General features: G+C 38.7%; 1 protein-coding gene across 3 annotated transcripts in view; it reads right to left on the reverse strand.

Moving 5' to 3' along the window:
- The window catches only part of SMAP1 (small ArfGAP 1), a 164,214-nt gene extending 146,413 nt beyond the window's left edge, over positions 1–17,801 (reverse strand). For 2 of the 3 annotated variants that reach the window (XM_027602610.1, XM_027602609.1), the window contains exon 1: positions 17,434–17,801. In XM_027602610.1, the coding sequence (XP_027458411.1) occupies positions 17,434–17,551 (118 nt within the window). In that variant the 5' untranslated portion in view covers positions 17,552–17,801. Of the gene's footprint in view, positions 1–8,961; positions 9,029–17,433 lie in introns of all 3 variants that reach the window. The other variant, XM_027602611.1, reaches the window with a different exon arrangement.
- Positions 17,802–21,197: the final 3,396 nt, after the last annotated feature.

The raw sequence follows: 21,197 nt of genomic DNA on the forward strand, positions 1-21,197 counted from the left end.
AAATGCTTGCACTACTCCTTCCACACAGGTATCCAGAATATATATATGTATATATATATATATATATATATATGTGTGTGTGTGTGTGTGTGTGTGTGTATACATATATATACGTATGTATATATACATACACACACTTGTATATATAAAATATATTAATATATGACATATATATAGTCTTTGTGCTTATGGCCTGCCTGTTTCCTGAAGGTAAAGGTTCCAAAAGCGCAGGGCAGGGCTTCTGTTGTATACCTCTGACTGTCTCCTCTAGTGAACCAGCACATAAAAGATTAAGAAAAATAACTACCTTCTTTTCCTGAGCCTTCCATAAAGTACTCTTGTGCTCAGAATCTACTCAATGACATTATTTACTAAACAAAATATAATTCACAAATGCTTTCTGCAAAGTAAAAAAAATGACTAAATGACTCGAAGTGCTTTAAAAAAAAAAAAAACAAAAACCCACAAGACCTGACATAATTATCACACCCTTACTCATTTATCAGACCCCTAATTGTACCAGACATTACTTCACAAGCTCAGTTAATTCTCATAACTCTGTGACAACAAGTATGGCCATTTTACATATGACGACACAGAGTAGCTTAGAAAGTTTAAATACCACTCTCCCACTAAAAGGAAGTTAGAAGGGAGGGGAGAAAGAGAAGAGAGGGAGGGAGAGGAAGAGAAAGAAATCACCGAGGTAGCAATGGGAGAGCTGAGATTTTTAACCCAGAGCAGTCAGCCTTCAAACCCACTGCTTTTAACTACTGAACTAGTGTCCTCTCAAGGATAACAGCAGAGCAATGAATCTGCCAACCCACAGTCAACTAGAGGAAGAATACTAGAGGAAAAATTATTATATAATTTCTTAAAAAATATTTATTTATTCCTTAAACTTTGGAAAAAGGAATATATAAATAAGTTCACAATATCACAAGGACCGTGAAAAACTTTAAAATCTACAAAAACTACAAAAAAAAAAAGCATTCCCCTGCTATTTTTCAAATGTTGATTTACTCTGGCAAAGAAACTAAACAGTGAAAATAATTTAAGGACTCACTATCATCAGGATGGTACAGAATAAAAGGAGAAAATGAAATGAAACTCAAGAATTAACAATCCTTGTTTCACCTGCCTGTCCTATAAGTTTAAGCCTTGTCAAAGCTACTTCTTACTTTGTTCAGGTGACATAACATCATTCAAAAACTGAGCTTAAAAGTTCAAAAGTTTGAGCAGACATATTACAGCTTTCCTTTATTTTGTTTACTCTTTCACAGATATTCTAGCGCTTTATATTTGCAAAAATTTCCCTCTCAAGCACAAAGATATCCAATATTTACAAAAATCCTTCTTTTTAAAGCTATTCTCAGCACTATTTTACAGATTTATCTCATGAGATAACATTTGCTTTTAGATAACCTCAGAAACCAACAGCATTCTAATTCTTGAACATGTTTACATTTATTGCCAAATCTGTGTTAAAAAAAACCTGGCTAAGTAAATACTTAACATGCAACCATTTGTCACTGTGATTACCAATTTTTTTCTTAATATCCAATCATTACATAGACAGAGTTTGGTTAAGCACAAGAATGCAGAATTTACTATCATTCTCATTATACAGATTGTGAATGTAAAGAAAAAGAAAAAAATAAAAAGCTGACAGTTACCTTTTGCAAAGGCCAAGGGTAAAATATTCATCTGTGGACTCAGAAAACAGCAGACCAGATTAACTTGGGCTTACTCCCAAATTCTCTCATTGTTACAAAGTTTTGAGCAAGTCATTTAACCTCTCTTGATTGGTTTCATGACTCTACTAGGAGATCCCACCAGGTAAATGATAGGTCTCTTACACCTCTAAACTTTCTATAATTTCATACTTATAAAAAAATGTAGATCAAAATGTAGATCAAAGCCTGAAAATCTTCCCAAAGTGCTCCACCATTACTTACTGTCGGGCTTATAGAATCTAGGAATGAATGGTGCTGCCTACCACCATACTCACAGAAATGAATGTTGCCTGGAATTTTGTGTTGTGGCCCAATGACTAGTCAAGAGAAAAATGTGAAAAAGACAGGCACCCCCCGCCCCCAAAATGAAGGGGCAAACCATAAAAGAATAAAAATGACCAATAAGCACATTAAAAATGATTAATTTTAAGAAATAAAACACAACAGTGTAATAACAATTTTCACTAACCATATTAAGAAAACTTTTCAAAAACACGAAAACCCAGTGACAGGCCGGGTGCAGAGGGTCAGCCAGTCTTTATACACTACTGGTGGGAAGGTAAACTGGCCCCAGGATTCCTGGCAATACTAATCAAACAGGCTTTAATCTGCATACTCTACTATACAATTATCACATATAAGACTCAGGAAATAATTTTGTGTACAGAAAGCTCTGACAACAGGACTGTTTGTAACACAAGTTAGAAAGCAAATGTCCATCAATGAGGGGGCTGATTAGTTTAAAATACTTTTAAAATACTTACTATTAGCAAGTATTCTATGCAGAGAATAGATTTAAGTGCCCTAAAAAGTCCCACTATCCTTATTCTCAGCAAATGACTTCATCATCTAATTGTCCCTTACCTGATTTCAGACCCGTTACTCTCCCCTTCCTCATTCTTCCTGACTTTTTCTGCTAAAACTCTGCTAAAACTAAACACTTCATTCAAATTTGTTTTGAATCAAATTTTCCTCTAAATCTTGTATTAATATTTTTTTTAAAGATTTTATTTATTCATGAGAGACAGAGAGAGAGAGAGAGAGAGGCAGAGGGAGAAGCAGGCTCCCAAGGAGCAGGGAGCCTGATGCGGGACTCGATCCCAGGACTCTGGGATCATGACCTGAGCCGAAGGCAGACGCTTAACCATCTGAGCCACCCAGGCGCCCTTGTATTAATATTTTTAACTATATAAGCTACTCTTCCTTGAGACCTTGCTTGCTCTTAGCCATGGAAAAGGAACCCCTGCTTGTTGTTCCTGCAGCTCTCCTGCCTCCATGCCACAGTGACGAGGGATGGGGCATATGGCCCAGGCTGGGCCAGTTCATCTCACCCAGGAATACAGTATATGATCCAAAGAAAGAGACAACCACCTGTAGGAAGCCAAATAACAGGTCACATAGACTTAGGAACTCGTGAGGTAAAGGCAAGCACATGAATAAGGGAAAGTAGTCAGTAAAGAATAAAGCAGGCAAGAAAAATCATGTGTTACAGACCCAGAGACATAGAGAGAGCCAAAGACAGAAAAAAAAGGCTGCCTGAGTCCATCTCAAGCTATGCACATCCTACTCATTCAGACGCAACTAGCTAAGACAGAAACCATGGTGGGTATTACTGATTTGCTCACATAATATCTATCCCACCCTATTTCTGGTGTGCCCTCCTGTATTCAGAGGATGTAAAGCTAAAAAGCTCTATTTCTCAGATTCTTTTACAGAGTTCTGAATGAGAATGTTTCCACCAATTAGATTCACTTATGCAATATTTGAAAGCAAAAGTGAGGTGATCATCTTCCTGCCCTTTTTGACTATTTTCTGTAAGAAGGCAAGATCATAAAATGTCTAGTCTCCAGCCTCTTGGGTGTGAAGCATCACTTTTGATGCGGATACTGGATAGACCCTACACTCCAGTACCTAATCACTGGTTTACAGGTGTTTTAAGGCAGATGTAGCTTTCCAATCCCTGGACTACAGCTAATTTGGTGTTTTCTTAAACTCAACAGTTCCAGTGACAGCCTCAGGGCCAGAGCAAAAGGGCAGAGTATGAAAGGCAACACTGCCCAAGGAGTAGGCTTAGAAAATGAAGATCAAGATTTCAGTTAAGACATGTTCATTTGGAGCTACTGAATGCACAACCACATAGAGATGGATGTTATCAGTGGGAGTCTGGGACAAGATCTTCTGGTCTGAAGATATATAACTGGGAATCGAATTATAGTCAATAGTTAAAAGCAAGAGACTGGATGAGATTGGCAAGGGAGTGAATACAAACAGAAAAGAGGTTCAAGAACTGAGTCATGTGAGGCAAGTCTCCCTCCTCTTCTGATTAAAAAAACAAAACAAACAAAAACACCAATGCCCAGTGCTATTTTGCTTAAGTTAATTCTAGTCCTGTTTCTATGCCCTACAATGGAAAGTTCTAAATAATACAGAAAGCCGTGGGGTCAGGATTCACATACCTTACGCAACTTCAATTCATATGGCAATTAGCAGTTTTGCCTTACACTTAATTGGTGTTCATAAAATACCGGTGAAATGGGTGCCTGGGTGGCTCAGTCGGTTGACTGTCTGCCTTTGGCTCAGGTCGTGATCCTGGAGTCCAGGGATGGAGTCCCATATCGGACTCCCTGCTCATCAGGGAGTCTGCTTCTCCCTCTGCCCTTCACCCCACTTGTGCTCTCTCTTGCTCTCTCTAATAAATAAATAAAATCTTTAAAAAAAAATACTTGTGAAATGAATACTTCTTTAAGTACCCCTTGGATAAAATCCAAGATAATGATTAGCAGTAGAGGTTCTGGTGATTTTCATGGTTTGTGGCAGTTCTTTTCAATGTGTTCTTGAAAAACAGGGTGATGGAGAAGTACAATTAGAACATACGTCACTGCATTTTCAAATGCTTTTTAACAACAGCTACACAGCACTAAAACAGCTCCGTGATAATCCTTTTCTGACCAGCAACCTAAAATGATTAAGGGCCTATCATAAAGAGCCAATAGTTAATGTAATTATTCCTTAATCACACTGTCCTTGTAATCATAGTTTGATTTTTTTTAAACTTCTTTTGTTCTCTTAGTATGTTTACACAGACTCTGAACATGTTAAGAATAGTTGATATATATTAAAAAATAGTCATTCAGTATAAGATTACATAAATGTCCAGAAACATACTATTAGTCAAGACTAGTTAATTAGTGTTATTCTTTCAACTGGAAAAAAAAAAAAAAACCTGCAGACCAAGAAGAACTGAACATTTTTTATGTGCAGGAGGGACCCCTTACTTATTGGTAGCTTGAGTTTATTCCTTAAACACAAAAACTAAAAATTTTTTTAATTTTTATTATCAAAAATTTTCAAATACAGAACAGAAAGAAAGAACAGTATAGTGAATACCCACATACCCACTGTCCAGGTTCAACAACTGTTAAGATTTTGTCATATTTTCATTTTTTATGAAGTATGGTAATTTCAGGCATCAAGATACCACCTCTAACTTTTTTGGTATGAATCTCTAAAAAATATAAATTTTCTCCCCATAACCACAACATTATCACACCTACTAAAATTAGTAAGTTCTCAGTGTCATCTAATATTTAGTATGTACTCTATTTTCTATAACCGTGCTTCCCCACAAAATTTTTTTGTAAAGATCTTTTTCAAAAAGTATCCTCTCAAGGACCAGGGACTGTGGTTAGTTATATCCATTAAGTTCCTTTTAACTTAAAAGAGTCCCCCTCCCAACTTTTTTCATATCATTGACTTGGTAAAGAAATATTAAACCCAGGTTTAATATAAAGAGCAATTACAACCTCCACTTAAAATATTTTCAAGGGACACATACATATATGAAATGTCACTGATCAGTATAATGTTCCTTACTTCATGTGAATTCTGAAAATAATTTGAATATGAGTATTCAAGATCTACCATAAAGATTATAGCTCAGTTGAGTGGGAATGGTTTACAGATCTGCCCCTTAGCTGGGGTAACAGTATTATTTGAGACTGATACTCTCCACAAAAACTTCAGAATCTTTTAAACTAGAAGAGGTTGGAATAGATTTGATGTGAACAAGTTTATTCAAACTGAACATAATGTTACTTTAGCCATTTATATAGGTTATATACACATATACTTTAATACATTCATTTAAATATATGAAAATATTTTTACATGTTTTTCCAATTATATTTAGATCTCACAAGGTGTAAACTGGCAGCCTGAAGCCATACTTCTGTTATCCAAAACATTTTCACTGTGAAATTTAAGAACCTCAACTATTTTTTTTTGCCTTTTAGTATGTCTTGTAATTTTTTTATGGACAACTGGATATGATGTACTGGATAAAAGTAACTGCTGTGAACAGTTTTAGTAATGCAGTGGAAAAGCATCCCAAAGTTCTATGATTAGGTCTGTCTTTCAGTGAGCCTCTGCCTCTGCACTGTGAGTTTCACAAAATCAGTGCCCCCTACCATGACTCTCCCCGTTCCCCATGAGATAGGTTGGCTAGAGTAGCTGGAACTGGCATTTCCCTTCTCTCCTGTGAAAGGCTACAGGTGGCTGGAGTCAGATATTTCCCTTCCCAAGTCAGTCAAGCTCTAGTTAAATAGTTTCTCCAGAGGGCAGACCTTGCTAAAAAGAATAGAATGCTCTGGTATTATTTCAAAATGGTTCCTTTTCTCCTTTCCCTGACAGAAGCATTAGATTTTTCTCCCATATTTACCGTGTTAAGCTCCTGGAGGTAAAACTCACAAAAGTATGGGGACCATCCCCATAACTAAACCCCCTGTAGTTTTTGACTCTCAGATTTGTCCACAGTGAGCTCCAGCAACTTGCCAATTACAGTTTTTCTACCCCAGTACTGGTTCTCACAGAGTTGTGACTGACTGAGTTGTGATTCTCTGTATTTGCTGATCTCTCCTATTTTGGGAATAGCAGTTTGCCCTGTGACCTCACTTCTCTGAAGATCTAAGAAGAGATGTTGATTTTTCAGTTTGCTCAGCTTTTTACTTGTTGTTAGGGTGGAGTGGAGACTTGAAGATCCTTCCGGTCTCGAAGCCAGTTTCTAACTGGAAGCCCCTTTAACTATTTTTTTTTTTTTTTGAAAGCCAAACAAACATTTATTTTAAGTAAAAACCTTTGTTTCCTGTTGTTTACTGGCATACTTTACCAACTAAGTTAAAAAAAGTCAAAAGTATAATTGCCCAAATTTGGGACAAGAAATAAAAGGCCAAAAAAGAAGGCAATGACCTGACAGCCTTGTCTTATCTACGGAAGTAAAATCATTGTCTCCACTAAAAAACAAAGCCCAGATAACAACTAATTTTCACTGAATAAACAATAGAAGGGAAACTACTTCTGTACAACAGTTGAACATAATTTCCACAATGAAAAAACATTTGTTTTAATCTGACAATACGGGAAGAGTAATAGTAGGAATAGACTAGTAATCTTTGCTTATAAAAAAAAATAATGCAAATAGAAAAGGAAACCACATTACAAAAAGAATGTGTCTATATCAAATATTTGGATAGTCTGGGGTTTTTTACTTCCTACAGTAATTACATCAAAAAGTTAACCCCCATAATCAATTACAACTTTAAGTTAAAAAACACTTAAAATTCAGAAAAATTTCACAACAATAAAATTTAGGGAAAATCTGGAGGAGGAAGTTTTCTTACATCTGAAACCTTGGACAACTCTCTTGAAAAGTAATCAGAAGAGCTAGAGAGTATAATGCTAAGTGAAATAAATCAGAGAAAGACAAATACCCCATGATTTCACTCATGTGTAACTTAAGAAACAAAACACAAGAGCAAAGAAAAAAAGAGAGAGAGACAAACTAAGAAACACTCTTAACTATAGAGAACAAACTGATGGTTACCAGAGGGGAGGTGGGTGGGGGGATGGATGAAATAGGTGATGGGGATTAAAGAGTATACTTATCATGGTAAGCACTGAGTAATGTACAGAATTATTGAACTACTATACTGCACACCTGAAAATAATATAACACTATATATTAGCTATACTGGAATTAAAATAAAAAACCTAATACAAAAGTAAAAAAACAAGCACATCTTAAAAAAATAATAGAAATAAAATAAAGTAATTGGAGTAGAAAAGAAAACAAAAGTGTTTGTAGGTCTAATCATACATGACTTAAGATTCAAATCCAAAATCTACTGACTACATACTCTCTATTGAACTATATATGCTTCATGTACATTATATCATGTAATAGTCATCACAGACAATCCTATTAATATATCATTTATTAAGATTATACAAGTTTAACATTAAAACTGTACACAGCGGGGCACCTGGGTGGCTCAGCCAGTTAAGCATCTGACTTCCGCTCAGGTCATAATTCCAGGGTCCTGGAATCAAGGCCCGCATCAGGCTCCCTTCTCAGCAGGGAGCTGCTTCTCCTTTTCCCTCTCCCTCTCCCCCTCACCCCCCACCCTCATGCTCTCTCTCACTCTTTATCTCAAATAAATAAAATCTAAAAAAAAACAAAAAACAAAAACAAAAAGATTGCATCCTCTAATCCATGAACATGGTATATCTCTCCATTTCTTTAGGTATGCTTTAATTTCTCTTAGCCATCTCTGGTTAAGTTTATGGTACACAAATCTTGCACGTATTTTGTTAAATTTATCCCCAAGTTTTCATATGTTTATGCTATTGTAAGTAATTTTTTTTCAACTTCCAATTGTTTGTTGCTGGTATACAGAAATAGTTAACTTTTCTATACTAACCTTAATGAAACTCAATTATTGATTCTAATTGCTTTCTTGGTAAATTTCTAAAGATTTTCTACATAAATCAGGGTGTTGTAAAGAGTCTGTTAAATGACTCTTGCATGTATATACTTTTAAAATAATTTCTGCAAGAATTCCTAATTTGAATTGCACTAACTTCACCATCCTATGCCATGTTAAGTACACGCAGAGCAGTACCTTTAATAAAAATCTAGGTGTGCTATACAATTTTTATCACAAATCCACCTCTGGGAAGCAGAACAGTGATCCCCAAAGATGTCCATGTTTCAATTCCTCTAATCTACAAATATGTTACCTTTCATGGCAAAAGACACTTTGCAAGTGTGTTTAAGGACACTGAGGTGGCATTATCCTAGATTATCCAGGTAAACCCAACGTAATCACAAGCATCCTTAAAAGAGCTGCAGGAAGAGATGTATTGATGCAAGTACAAAAAGGCAGAGAGTGACCTGAAGATGACACACTGAAGATGGAGGAAGGGGCCATGAAGCAAACATCACAGGTGACTTCTAGGAGCTGGAAAAGATGAGGAAACAGACTTATTTTGAATTCTAACCTCCAGAACTATAAGACAATAATTTGTGTTGTTTTAAGCCACTAAGTTTGTGATAATCTGTTATGGCAGGAATAGGAAATTAATATGCTAGTGATGATCATTTCTCTTTAAAAATCGTACTTCTGCTAGTTTTTTGGCACTATGCACCACTACCACCCTACACCAAAAGCAACTTTAAAGAGTAGAAATGCATGAACTGAAAAACATCTAAACTAGACTAAACCATAATTTTTAATGAATGTTCTTGTATTGGAAGATAAAGCTATCCTAAATAGGACTTCCCACAGAAGTTTTAAAATCCTTTTTCTTTTTAAGTTTGGGTTCAAGCTAACCACTGGTCCTTGAAATGCACTCTTTACAAAAGATCAGTGATAAACGTATGAAAGTCTATCATCCATCATGCCTAAAAGCAATCACTTGGATCTCTTGTGAAAGGGAGACCAAAAATTGTTGAGGGGAGGAGGAGGATGCACAGAGAATGGAGAATTACTAGAAGGCTTATAACTCTCTGCCCTTTAGACTCTCAAAGTCCTCACATTTACCATTCAAAACACATAAGCATGAAATCAGCACATATTTCCAATAGCATCTTATCAAAGCTCTGTCTTAAGTGAAATTTTTTAAATCATTTCTATACGGTATTATGTATGACTAAATGGTATGTATGTATGGTACTATGTATGACTAAATGAAGGGCTATGTATGGCTATACAGTCTTAAAGTATGGCTTTAGTAGATGACTAGACAAATAGTTATTTCTTTGATCTTACTGGCATTAAAGAGAAAAAGATTCAAACAAAAGGAGTCCTCAATCTATGAGGAATATTCTTGCAAGTTAAATGATACAGCTTGAAACATAACAATAAAAAAATTTTTAAGAAAAAAAATGATATGGCTTGAGATAATTAAAGATAGTATACCAGGTAAATCTGCTCAGGAAGACCTAAGTCATCAGTGAAAAGCTTTAAAAAGTATACAGGTTTGACCATGATCCAAAGTTCAATAAGGCCCTAAAATATAAACCCTTAATAATATAATTTTTAAAAATTAACGATAATAGTAAATACCGACATAGAAGTGACAAGAGGCATGGGTTTCAGAAAAGAACACAGATCACATCAGAGTTGAAATAAATCTTTGCAGTAAGGCTCACTGAGGACAGGGACAACTGGTCACCAAGTGAGGCAAAGACTGGACTCAAACCTAGCTTTATTAACGTAATCCAGGTCAGTGCTCTCTCAATTCTATCAAGTTGTTCCTATGGTTTAAAAAGCCAGGGTAGATATCAGCACCTAACCTAAGAATAGAACTGCAGAAAGAGAAAACAAAGAAACTATATGAAGACCAAAAAACAAAACACACACACACACACACACACACACACACACACCACACAAAATAATTCAATTTGTAGAATAAAGTTTAGCGATCAGAAAAAATTCTGCTTTATGTTAGTATTTTGAAGTTATGGTGGTTCTGCTATTAAAAGCAAAGAGATAAACACTGTCCATGCTGGAACATATTTGGCAATAACCTCTCTCAGAAATACACTGTCAACTTTAACGTGATAGTCTCTTCTATCACAAAATTTCAACTGCAAAAGCACGTGTTTTATCTTTCATGTCATCAAACACGCAATTTATAGCTCTGGAGCGAGATCTTGTAAATTCAAATCCTGATCCTAGAGTCCATCTTCCTACTTCCATATCATCCCAGTAAAGCCAGAGTTTCTTCTAATGCTAATACCTGCTTCTCTGGGCAGTACCCTTACTGGTAGGTTAGGTTCTAGAGCTAGCCGAGATACACTGAGATTCCAATATATCCTTTACAATATATTGGAGGAAAATATATATTATCAAATATATTGAGAGGTTCACAAAACCACCCTCAGGTTTGGTAATTTGCTAAGAGGACTCACAAGTCTCAAAATACAGTTGTACTCATCACTGTCATTTATTTATTACAGCAGAAGGATACCAAGCATAATCAGCAAAGAGAAAAGGTACATGGAGCAAAGTTCAGGAAAAACAGGCACAAATGCCCAGGTGTCCCCTTCTGGTGGAGTTGCACCAGACACACTTAACTGTCTTAGTAATGATTTCTGACAAGTGTGAACTATTACCCATTAGAGACTCATCAGAGTCTCATTAGAGAACTCGATGCCTCGAGTACTGGAGGGAGGGTGGGCAGGGAGGCTTGTCACATAGGCACCCTTGCCTAGTATATATAGAAATTCCAGACTCCCAGAAGGAAAGCAGGCATTTAACATAAACCACACAGTTTGTACAGTTTGGACACAGTGACTGATTCTTACCACTTAGAGTAATGAGATCTCAAATCCAAGTTCCCTGATGCCAGTCAAGGGCCAACATTGCAAGTCAGACCTGCTTCCAACAGACTAACAGACTAGTAGATCCTTTAGAGCTTTGGACCTTATCTATCTGTTCCCTGCTTCATCCCCAGCTCCTAGAATGCCTGAAATATAGTAGCCATCCAAAAAATTTTTCTTTTAATGAAGAAATTCCTGGTTCTACCACTTCTTAGCTGTATAACCTTGGGAAAGTTACTTAAGTCCTGTGTGTCTGTTTCCTCATTTGTAAGATGGAATAATATTACCTACCTCAAAAGGTTGTTCTGAAGATTAAATGAGTTAATATATGTAAAATGCTCACAAAACTGCCTGGCAAGAAGAAAGCACCATGTAACTTTTGTATATATGTAATGTTATTACTTGCTTTTTCATTCTTCCTTTTTTTTTTTTTTGAACTTCCAACCTTACCTCTTACTTTCTTCTCCTCCTTTCTCCCTACCTTTTCCAAGTCACTGAGCTTTCCCAACACAAACTTTTAATGAATCTACAGTCTACACATAGGCTAGAATTTAACACATCACTGTCTCATGTCTATTGAGATCCCTAACTAGTTTGTGGACCATACCCAAAACTTTTTAGAACACACAACAGTATCTGACATGATATTTAATCTTTGTAATGCCCAGAAAATATTGATTTACCAAGAAAATTATATATATATTAAATCAATTCTTTACAGGGGTCAGAATATAAGACAGTCAACAAACAAAATGGACTTCAAGTTTCTTTGATCTTCTTTTGAGAAATGGAAAGAAAAGTGAGTTGATTCTATCCAGTAAAAAGACTATTAGCAGTAGTCATAGTAGTAACAACAGTAGGAAAAGGCCTGGGTTTATAAAATATATAATTAGAATGTCAAACATTTGCCTTTGCCTTAAAAAGAGCATGGGTTCAAATCCTTACATGTCAATAAAGGTTATATATATCTCGTAAAGGGCTATATATATCTTGTATTGGAAATCAAGTAATGAAAATATTTTAATCTTAAAGAAAATGACAAAGAAAAAGAATTGGGAGGTAAAAAAAAAAAAAAGGAAGGGGACAAAATGTAGTCCAAGTTTTAAACTGATGAGTCAGAGAGAGACCAGTGGTTTCTATCCCAGCTCTGACACCAGGGCTCTACACATAATCACCAGAGAAAACCTCAAGATCAGCAGAATTATCAAACCCATCAAACTGAAGTTTAGTATTTTGGGGGAACTTTCATATTTGCAGGTCTTTTTAGATGAACTATCATCACAGATTTCATTTATATGTATTTATCCCACAAGCATCATCATAAACATCATTTTCTCAAGGTGAACTTTACTTTTTAGTATGAATTACTCTAAAATAAGTTTATATAAGAACTCTTAAATATCAAACACTTAATGAAAATGTTCTCCATCCTCACTGCCTTGTAGTAGTCTCCTGGATTGAGTCTCACAACTTTCACTTCATGTTTCTATGTTTTGAAGAGATTAGAAAGCTAAAAGACTCCCTTGCCGGCAAAGTGTTGGACATAGGTCTGCCAAGTTATTTGCACATGGAAGGCACAAGTTCAACAGAGGCCATCTTCCTATCGTAAGGGAAACTGACAAAGATGTCTAGTAGACACTGAACAGCGGCAGTAACCACAGTCCGGATTCCCCCATCAGTTCACCAGTTTCATGGGTGAGAAGCAGCTGCAGCAGTAGTGGTGGGAACGGTAGCAATGGTATTAGTATATGGCCTTGAAACCATTAGTCCAGTAGTGGCTCCCTGATTTTTGCTCTTCCAGCCCTTCCAATGTAAGCACCCTGTTCCTTAAAAGAGCTACAGTCATTTTGTTTCCTGCCCTACACCCTAATTTACAACACACCAACATTAGGTGAGGTCAGATCCTTACACTCTTTCTCACACTACTGCTCTAATTAGGTGACATGCCTGGAATCTCTCACCATTTTAGTTCTTCCTGAACTGCTGCCATCAAATCTGGTCATGCTTAGAGAAAGCTTACCCTAAAAAGGCCATATGGAAACCTCTTATGTTCTCTTATATACCTGTACTTTGTATGTGCAGCTAACTGTGCCCTTCAATTCCTTCTCCATCTGCTGAAATCCCACTCCACTTTTGGAACCTAACTCAAACAAGACTCCCGTGAATATTTCCCAGCAGGGTCACTCCACATGCCCATATGTGAACCCATTTCCACATAACCTGCTGCCTGCCTTCAGCTCTGTACTCATTCACATTCATTCATTCAAGAGAGTTATATTAACCTATCACATTGTGTAGAGGGCTGGAGATACAAGCCTAAACAAGACAAACGAGATCTCTCCTCTCGTATAGCTATAATTCAACAGGGAAATAGATCACCCAATAAATACCCAAATAATGTTTAATTACAACTGTAGTAAGAGTAGTAAAATATTCAGGATGTGTCTTATACGTATAAAGGGAAGCCTAACCTAATAGGGGAGAATCATTTCCCTTCAAGAGACATTTAAGCAGAAACTGGAGGATATGTAAAAGTGATCAGGCAAAAAATTGTTAGAGAGCTTCCTAGGCAGAAAAGAACAGCATGTGCAAAGGCCTTGCGGCAGCATTCTAGGAACTGTGAAGACAACCAATAGACAAAAGTCAGATGCAATAGGGACAGCAGCCCAAAATAAGTAGAGAGGGGGGTACTTCTTACAACCACTATTATAACACTTAGTACATTGTTTTGGAATTATTCATTTGCAAAAATGCAGTCCTCACTAAACAAACTCCTTTAGGTCTTACTAATTTTTTTAGCCCCATAATCCAGTAGTGCTTAGTAGTGTCCCCTAAAGTCAACATCTGTGGAATGAAGAAATAAGTGCCTGATCTGGGCAAGGAGCTTACCCTCTTAATAACAGACAGGTAGAACAAAACAATCCCTTAAGGGTTCAAAAACCTTATGTTTCTGACTACCCCAAAACTTACTGGGCAAAAGACACATTTTCATGCCAACAAATGTTGGAATCAAAACTAGTATTAACCGTGAATGAAACTTTAAATACTAAAAACTAAACTTTAGATTGGCAAAGGGCCCTAAATCTTCACTGCTCCATAAACTGCCACCAACTAATAACCAATAGAACTGCATTAAAACTCCTACAGAGTCACAAATGAGGCCAGGGAGAGGAAGTGCAGATCCATCTGCCTGTTCTTATTCTCCAGTTGCTCAACAGACCTGGTAAGTGCCAGATCATGAGCAGGAAACTGGCACCTATGCCATCCTTTTCTCCTTCCTTACTTCCTAAATAATGTCAATTCAGAAAACACACACACCAATGACTCAGTTAAGAAAATGTCAAAATCCAATTGATATAACTTTGCCAACTATTTAAAGTCAAGAGAGTAGGCTAATCTTTAGCCCTAGACTTTAGTCTTTGGTACATGTTCTCAAAGCGTAGTGGGGAAGTACTTTGTGAAAGAAAAGAAAATTGAGCTAACTAAGAAATAGCTTCAAAAATACATGAAAAGCTTGATGTAGTTTATTAGACAGTGAAGAAAACATTAATACACATATACAGTATGGAACCTCTTTTAACAGCTGAGCTGCAGAATAAGAACCGTAGCATGTCTTTTAAAAATACATTTAATCAGAATTTCACTACCTACATTTACTATGTCATCTGGCATACATAACAATAAATCCAAAATCATTTAACAAGCCAAGAACTCTACTAAGAGAGCTCTATAGTGGGCTTCAACCATATCGAAGACTCAAAATTTTTACAAAATATATTTAATTATATCAATAGCCCAGTCATGTCAAATTTTTCTACTACAACTATGAGATCAAGTCTAATTAAACTTAACTGTGATATTTTTTCCTGGAAGACGAGATAAAACAGTGAAATAATTTAGATCATTTTAATATTATTCGATACTTAGTAACATCAAGGAAAAACTAAGGATCTTTCCAAATCATGACTGAAGTTCATGTCCTTCACATCCTACCCTCAAACTCTTGATGCTACTCTCTTCTCTCCCTCTTCCTACATTTCTCAAAAACAAACCCACGAACAAAAAACCAAACAAAACCAAACTAAAAACATTCATTCAATATATATCCATGGACCTCAGTGGCAATACAAAGAGCGAGCAAAACTAATGCTCCCTTTTCCTTCTGTTAGAATAAAATTTTTGCTCTAATTTAAAAAGTACACGATTCTCCTCTCCTCACTTCAAAAAACGAGAATGAAAATGTTACCATGTGGCACATAATGGATTTATCAAAACCTATACACTATTTTAGGAAGCATCAGTGAAAATCTGATTTTATAAAGTACTTTTTCGGGGACAGAAATTTAAACAAAAAATATTTTTCATTTATTTCTATACCTAATGAAGGTACTTACTGAAACTGTTACTATTCAATTTTTAATAGATTTAATATATACTAACTTTTTTTTTTTTTTTAACTAACATCTCTTTTTAACCATGTTACTTATCATTCAAAATGCAACTCATTTCTTCTTCTGGCCTTTTAAAGGCCCTATTTTTCGGTGTTTTACTAGTGCAGTGATGAGTAATTGAGCCTCAATACAGTATTCCCCCCCCCCAAAACACACACACACACACATAATCAGTATAAAGTAAACAAATAGTGCCATAATAATCAGGCATTTTTAACTCATCATCTGAAAGGTTACCCAGAATAAAGGTAAGGTTCGGTCAGTCAAGTTACTGTGATATTGAAAAGTGCTTCTTAAAATGGTCTGGTTACAGTATTCCCACATGATCTTCCAGTAATCAGGTACCTGTTATGGTAGTGTGGTAGTGAAGTGACTTGCTGATGGTGTGTGGCTTAGTCTAATCACACATTATCAGCCTACTGAAACGTGACTCATTTATATAGTATTGAGGAAGAACAGTAAAGCTTCAAGAAAAGTCTAAGTCAATAACAGAAATCTGAAATGACATTCTCAAAGAGGGACTCCTGCTTTGGAGAACTACCTATTCTTCACCAAATAAACAAACCAATTTAGAAATAAGCAAGATCTTTTCCTAAACACATGACAGGTTTGCTTTTAAAATCTGAAACATTTTTCTCAGGAGATTACTTATAAGACATTAAATATAAATCAGATCTCCAGACCCAAACATATAGGCTAAAAATAGTGTATCTATTTTAAAGGCTGAGGCAGAAGCCCTCCAACGGAACAAACTAAAATTAGGTTTTTGTCAATCTCTGAATCTTTTAAAAAATGCACCTTCAACGTTCTGGGCCACACAAACCACTGTCCACATGTTCTCCCAAACCAACTGGTCGGAGATAATCTAATTATTAAAAGCTTCAGGAACATAAGCCCACTGTCCAAGAGACTCATATAATGAAATTCCTCCTCATTCGGGTTAATATCCAGACTAAAAAAACAATTTTACTACTACTACTACTACTAAAGACCCCTCCCCAATGGTCTCACTCAGTAAAACTCCAACCCACCAAAAAGGACCACCATACCCTTTGTCAGGAAGAAGCAAAAACCCTGTACAAAGCTGTCAGGTGGGCAGGCAGGTAGGGCTCCACCTGGGATACGGAGCATCGGAGCCCCGAGTGGGACGCCGTGGTCACTGGGGGAGGGTCGAGGCGGAGACCGAGACTAAGGGGGGCCCCACCCACGGATGTACCTGCGAGCTGAGGCGGGAGGAGGGCAACCCTTTAACCCTAAGCACTGGCCAGGCAGTCGCCCCGTTCCGCGCTCCCAGACCGGCTCTGGCCCGGCCCTCTAGAGGGTCCGAGCATCGCGACGCTGGCACCGGCTCTGCTCCCGGGCCGGGAAAGAGAGGAGGCTAGGGCCAGTGCCGGCGCCCACTGGCCTGACCTCGCCGCCGCCTCCGGTGGAGGTGAGGGGCTACTCGAGCCTAAGCCCGCCCTCCCCTCAGGGCCGGGGCCAGCTGGGCACAGCCGCGGCGTCCGCTCGGGCCCCGGGCGCCGCGGCGACGGGAAGGTCACCGGCCGCAGGAGGCCCCGACTAGGGGCGGCGACGTCCGCGCTACCTTTGGCCTCGCAGTCGGCGCAGTACTTGTTGTCCTCCTCCCTCAGCAGCTTGGACAGGATGAGCTGGTGCTGCTCGTTCAGCTTCTGAGCCTTCTCCCGGCAGGAGCGCGTCGCCATCTCGGCAGCGGGGCGGAGAGCCCGGGGCAGCTACGGCGGCGGCGGACTCGGGCAGGAGCTGGGCAGCGAGAACACACCTGGAGCCGCCGGGACCGCGGGCGGACTCAGCCCAGGAAGCGGCGGCTGCGGCGGCGGCGGCAGCTGGAACTGGAGGAGGAGCGGCGGCGGCGGTGGCAGCGCCGACGTGTCCCGCCTCCTCGCCGGGCCGTCCCCGCACGCACCGCCTGAGCCGGCGAGGGAGGGGGAGGGGGAAGGAGGGAGACAGAGCCGAGGCTTCCGGGCGGCGCGCAGGAAGGAACCCAGGCGCTGGGCGCGATGCGCATGCGCCGAACTTCCCAGGAAGCCTGCCCCCCCCCCCCCCCCCGGGACTTTATGCGCCAGGCCCTTCGGCCAAGGTGATCCCGAGAAGGTACTTCGCACTGCCCGCTGTGGGCTTCCCCACTTTGGGGATGAGATTGCCCCAGAGGGCCTCGGGTAAAATCTGGTAAAGGAAGAACCTTTGCAAAGAAGTGACTTACACTTGCTCCCTTGCCTTTGCTCTTGACGGCGCAACATCGGAAATGCAGATATAAAGTGCGTGCATTCGTGTATTCATTCCATGTTTATTCACGTGCAGTTTTGAAACAGGAACTCCTAGAAGTTGGAGGACACGGGTGCAATAAAATAGTCAAAACAGTCCCTTACATTTTATGGGAGAGAAATAGTCTGGTAGTGACAGTTATTAAGAACTAACATTTACTGAGTGGTTACTGTGTACCAAGAACTATTAACCTGTTTAACCCTTATCACAACCCTATGATACGTTATTCTCATTATACAGATGTGTAAAATGAGGCATGGAGGAGTTAAGCCTCTGCCCAGGCTACAGAGCTACACAGTGGAGGAGTTGAGATTGGAGTCTGCAGCAGTCTGGCTCCAGAGTCTAAAACACCCAGCAATAAGCCTTTCATAAGGAGGGGAGAGTGTGGCCAGGGAGGCAAATCCTGGGTGTTTTCACTTTAACAGAAAGCTGTATACGCAATGATCTTTAATGCGTGAAAAAGAAAACTAGGGAAAGAAGACACTTAATTGGAACCGGGAGCTCCCCAACCGGGCCTCATGGGATTTGAACCCTGAGTGAGGCTATTTGACTGTTTTGGCATATCATGGCTTATTAGCAATTTCTCATATGAGGCTTAAGAAATCAGAATAAACATGCCTGTGATGGAGCAGTTGCTAAGAAAGGCAATGAGCCGGGGCCTGTGTCTTATACTTTTCTACAGGGCCAATTCCTAGCCTAGGTCCTCCATTAAGGTGACCCTCATGCTCACCTATCCCTGCTCTTGGCACAGGATCTCAAAAATGCTTGTGGAATTCATCCGGCTCCTGGGTGACTAAGTCAATTAAGCTCTGACTCTTGATTTCAGCTCAGGTCATGATCTCAGGGTGGTGAGATTGAACCCCACCTTGGGCTCCCTGCTGGCCATGAAGCCTGCTTAAGATTCTCCCCCTCTCTCTCTCTGCCCCTCCTTCACCTCCCTCTCTTAAAAAAAAAAAAATGCTTGTGGAATTCAATTGAAGGCTGAATAATTGAACAAATTAGAGCTTAAACTGTGTGGGTCTGACAAATAATAACTAGTAACTAGTAGGATATCAGAGTGAGTTCCAAAAAACAAAAAAAATCATGTGGGAGGCAGAACTTTTAAGTCACATCTTAAAGACTGGCTTGATTTAGATGGGGGCCACGGAAGGAGATACTGAGCAAGAGCAGTATGCACAAAAGCACAAAGACTTCAAGGAGCTCAGAAAACAGACTAACGGACAGGGGTACTACTTAGGATGAGTGAGAGATAAGGCTGGATAAGTGAAGTGCGACAGAATTAAAGAAGGTTTGGGGAACCAGCCAGAACAATGTGGCCCTGATGCAGCTGACAACAGAAAACCTGCAGATTCTTTAAGTAGGATAGTAGCATGGGAAAAAAGGCATGTTTGGGGAAAGTTAGTCCAACAGTACCAGTTAACAAACGTGACTTTTGAGTGTTTCCTCCCCTCCAGGAAATTCTGCTTACTGCTACAAGGATTAAGAAAAAAACAGAAGCGGGCACGGGGTGGCTCAGTCACTTAAGTGTCTGCCTTAGGCTCAGGTCATGATCCCTGGGTCCTGGGATCGAGTCCCGAGAAGCCTGCTTCTCCCTCTGCCTGCTGCTCTCTCTCTGACAAATAAATAAATAAAATCTTAAAAAAGAGAGAGAGAAAAGAAAAAAACAGAAGACAGGCTTACCACCAAGAAATTGAAGGGGCACAGCACTGTCTAGTAGAAATATAATGCATACCACATATACTTTTAAATTTTCTAGCAGCCACATTTAAAAATAGAAAAAAGAAAAAGAAACAGGCAAATCAATTTTAATAGTATATTTTATTTAATCAAATATATCCAAAATATTATCATTTCAACATATGAGTAATTTTTAAATTAAAATTAAAAATTAGTGAGATTTTACATTCTTATTTTCCTATTGTTTTCAAAATCCAATGTGTGTTCTGCACTTACAGCTTGCTTCAACTTGGACTAACTACACCTCAAGTGCTCAATTGCCACATGTGACTAGTGGCTACATTACTGAACAGTGCTTCTCTAGATGGTCATCTAGAGGCTATTAAAAATCTAAGTTTGAGTTGACTGCTTATTAGGGATATGACAGAAAGAACAAAAAAGGGACACCTGGGCAGCTCAGTGGGTTAATCGTCTGACTCTTGATTTCCACTCAGGTAATGGTCTCAGGGTCTTGAGATGGAGCCCCACGTCATCAGGCTCCATGCTTAGCACAGGGTCTGCTTGAGATTCTCTCTCTCTCCCCTCGGCCCCTCCCCCATCTCTCACTAAATAAATAAACAAATAAAATCTTTTTTAAAAAATGAAAGAAACAACAAAAAAAGAAGAGACTGATGCCAAAAACATCTGGGGAGGAAAACAATGTTGCATTAAATCATCAGTATTCATTAAACAACTTCTATTCAGTTCTCTGACAATCAGAAGCTTACAGTCTAATGTGAGATGAAAACATGTAACTAAAAAAGTTACAAGCCACACTGTAAAGTCTGCAGCAAATATAAAGTGTTCTGGGAACAAAAGGAACAGAACATCAATAGCCTAGAAGAATTGGGGAAGACTTCACAGAGTACATGATGCTTAAACTTGATTTTAATACAGGTAGGAATTTTTCAAGGGAATACGGATGTAGAGGAGGAAAAGAATATCTTGAAATATATATATACATATATACATCGACTTCTGACTTCTGAAAGCATGGTTCTGTGCTGGAGGTAGTGAGAATATGAGGCAATAGGAACGTAGGTTGTGCATAGAGAACAGAAAGGCAAGAATGGAAGCAAGCTGGAGAAGTAGAACAGAGACAAGAGGTTAAGAATTTTGCAGCCAAACTACATAGTTTGAATTTTACCTCATGGGCATATTGAGCCAGCAGAAGTTTTTACACAGAAAAAAGATTTGGTTAGCTTTGTTTTCCACAACTATAATGGCAGGCTAGAGAATACGGGACGGTGGGAAATATTATTCCCGGGATCAGGGAAACAAATTACAGACAGGGCTGTTGCAATAGGTCCAAAGAAGATATGCTGAAGGCTCATTTTAAGCCAGTAGCAT

The sequence above is a fragment of the Zalophus californianus genome, chromosome 7, assembly GCF_009762305.2.
Source record: "Zalophus californianus isolate mZalCal1 chromosome 7, mZalCal1.pri.v2, whole genome shotgun sequence".
Classification (NCBI taxonomy): domain Eukaryota; kingdom Metazoa; phylum Chordata; class Mammalia; order Carnivora; family Otariidae; genus Zalophus; species Zalophus californianus.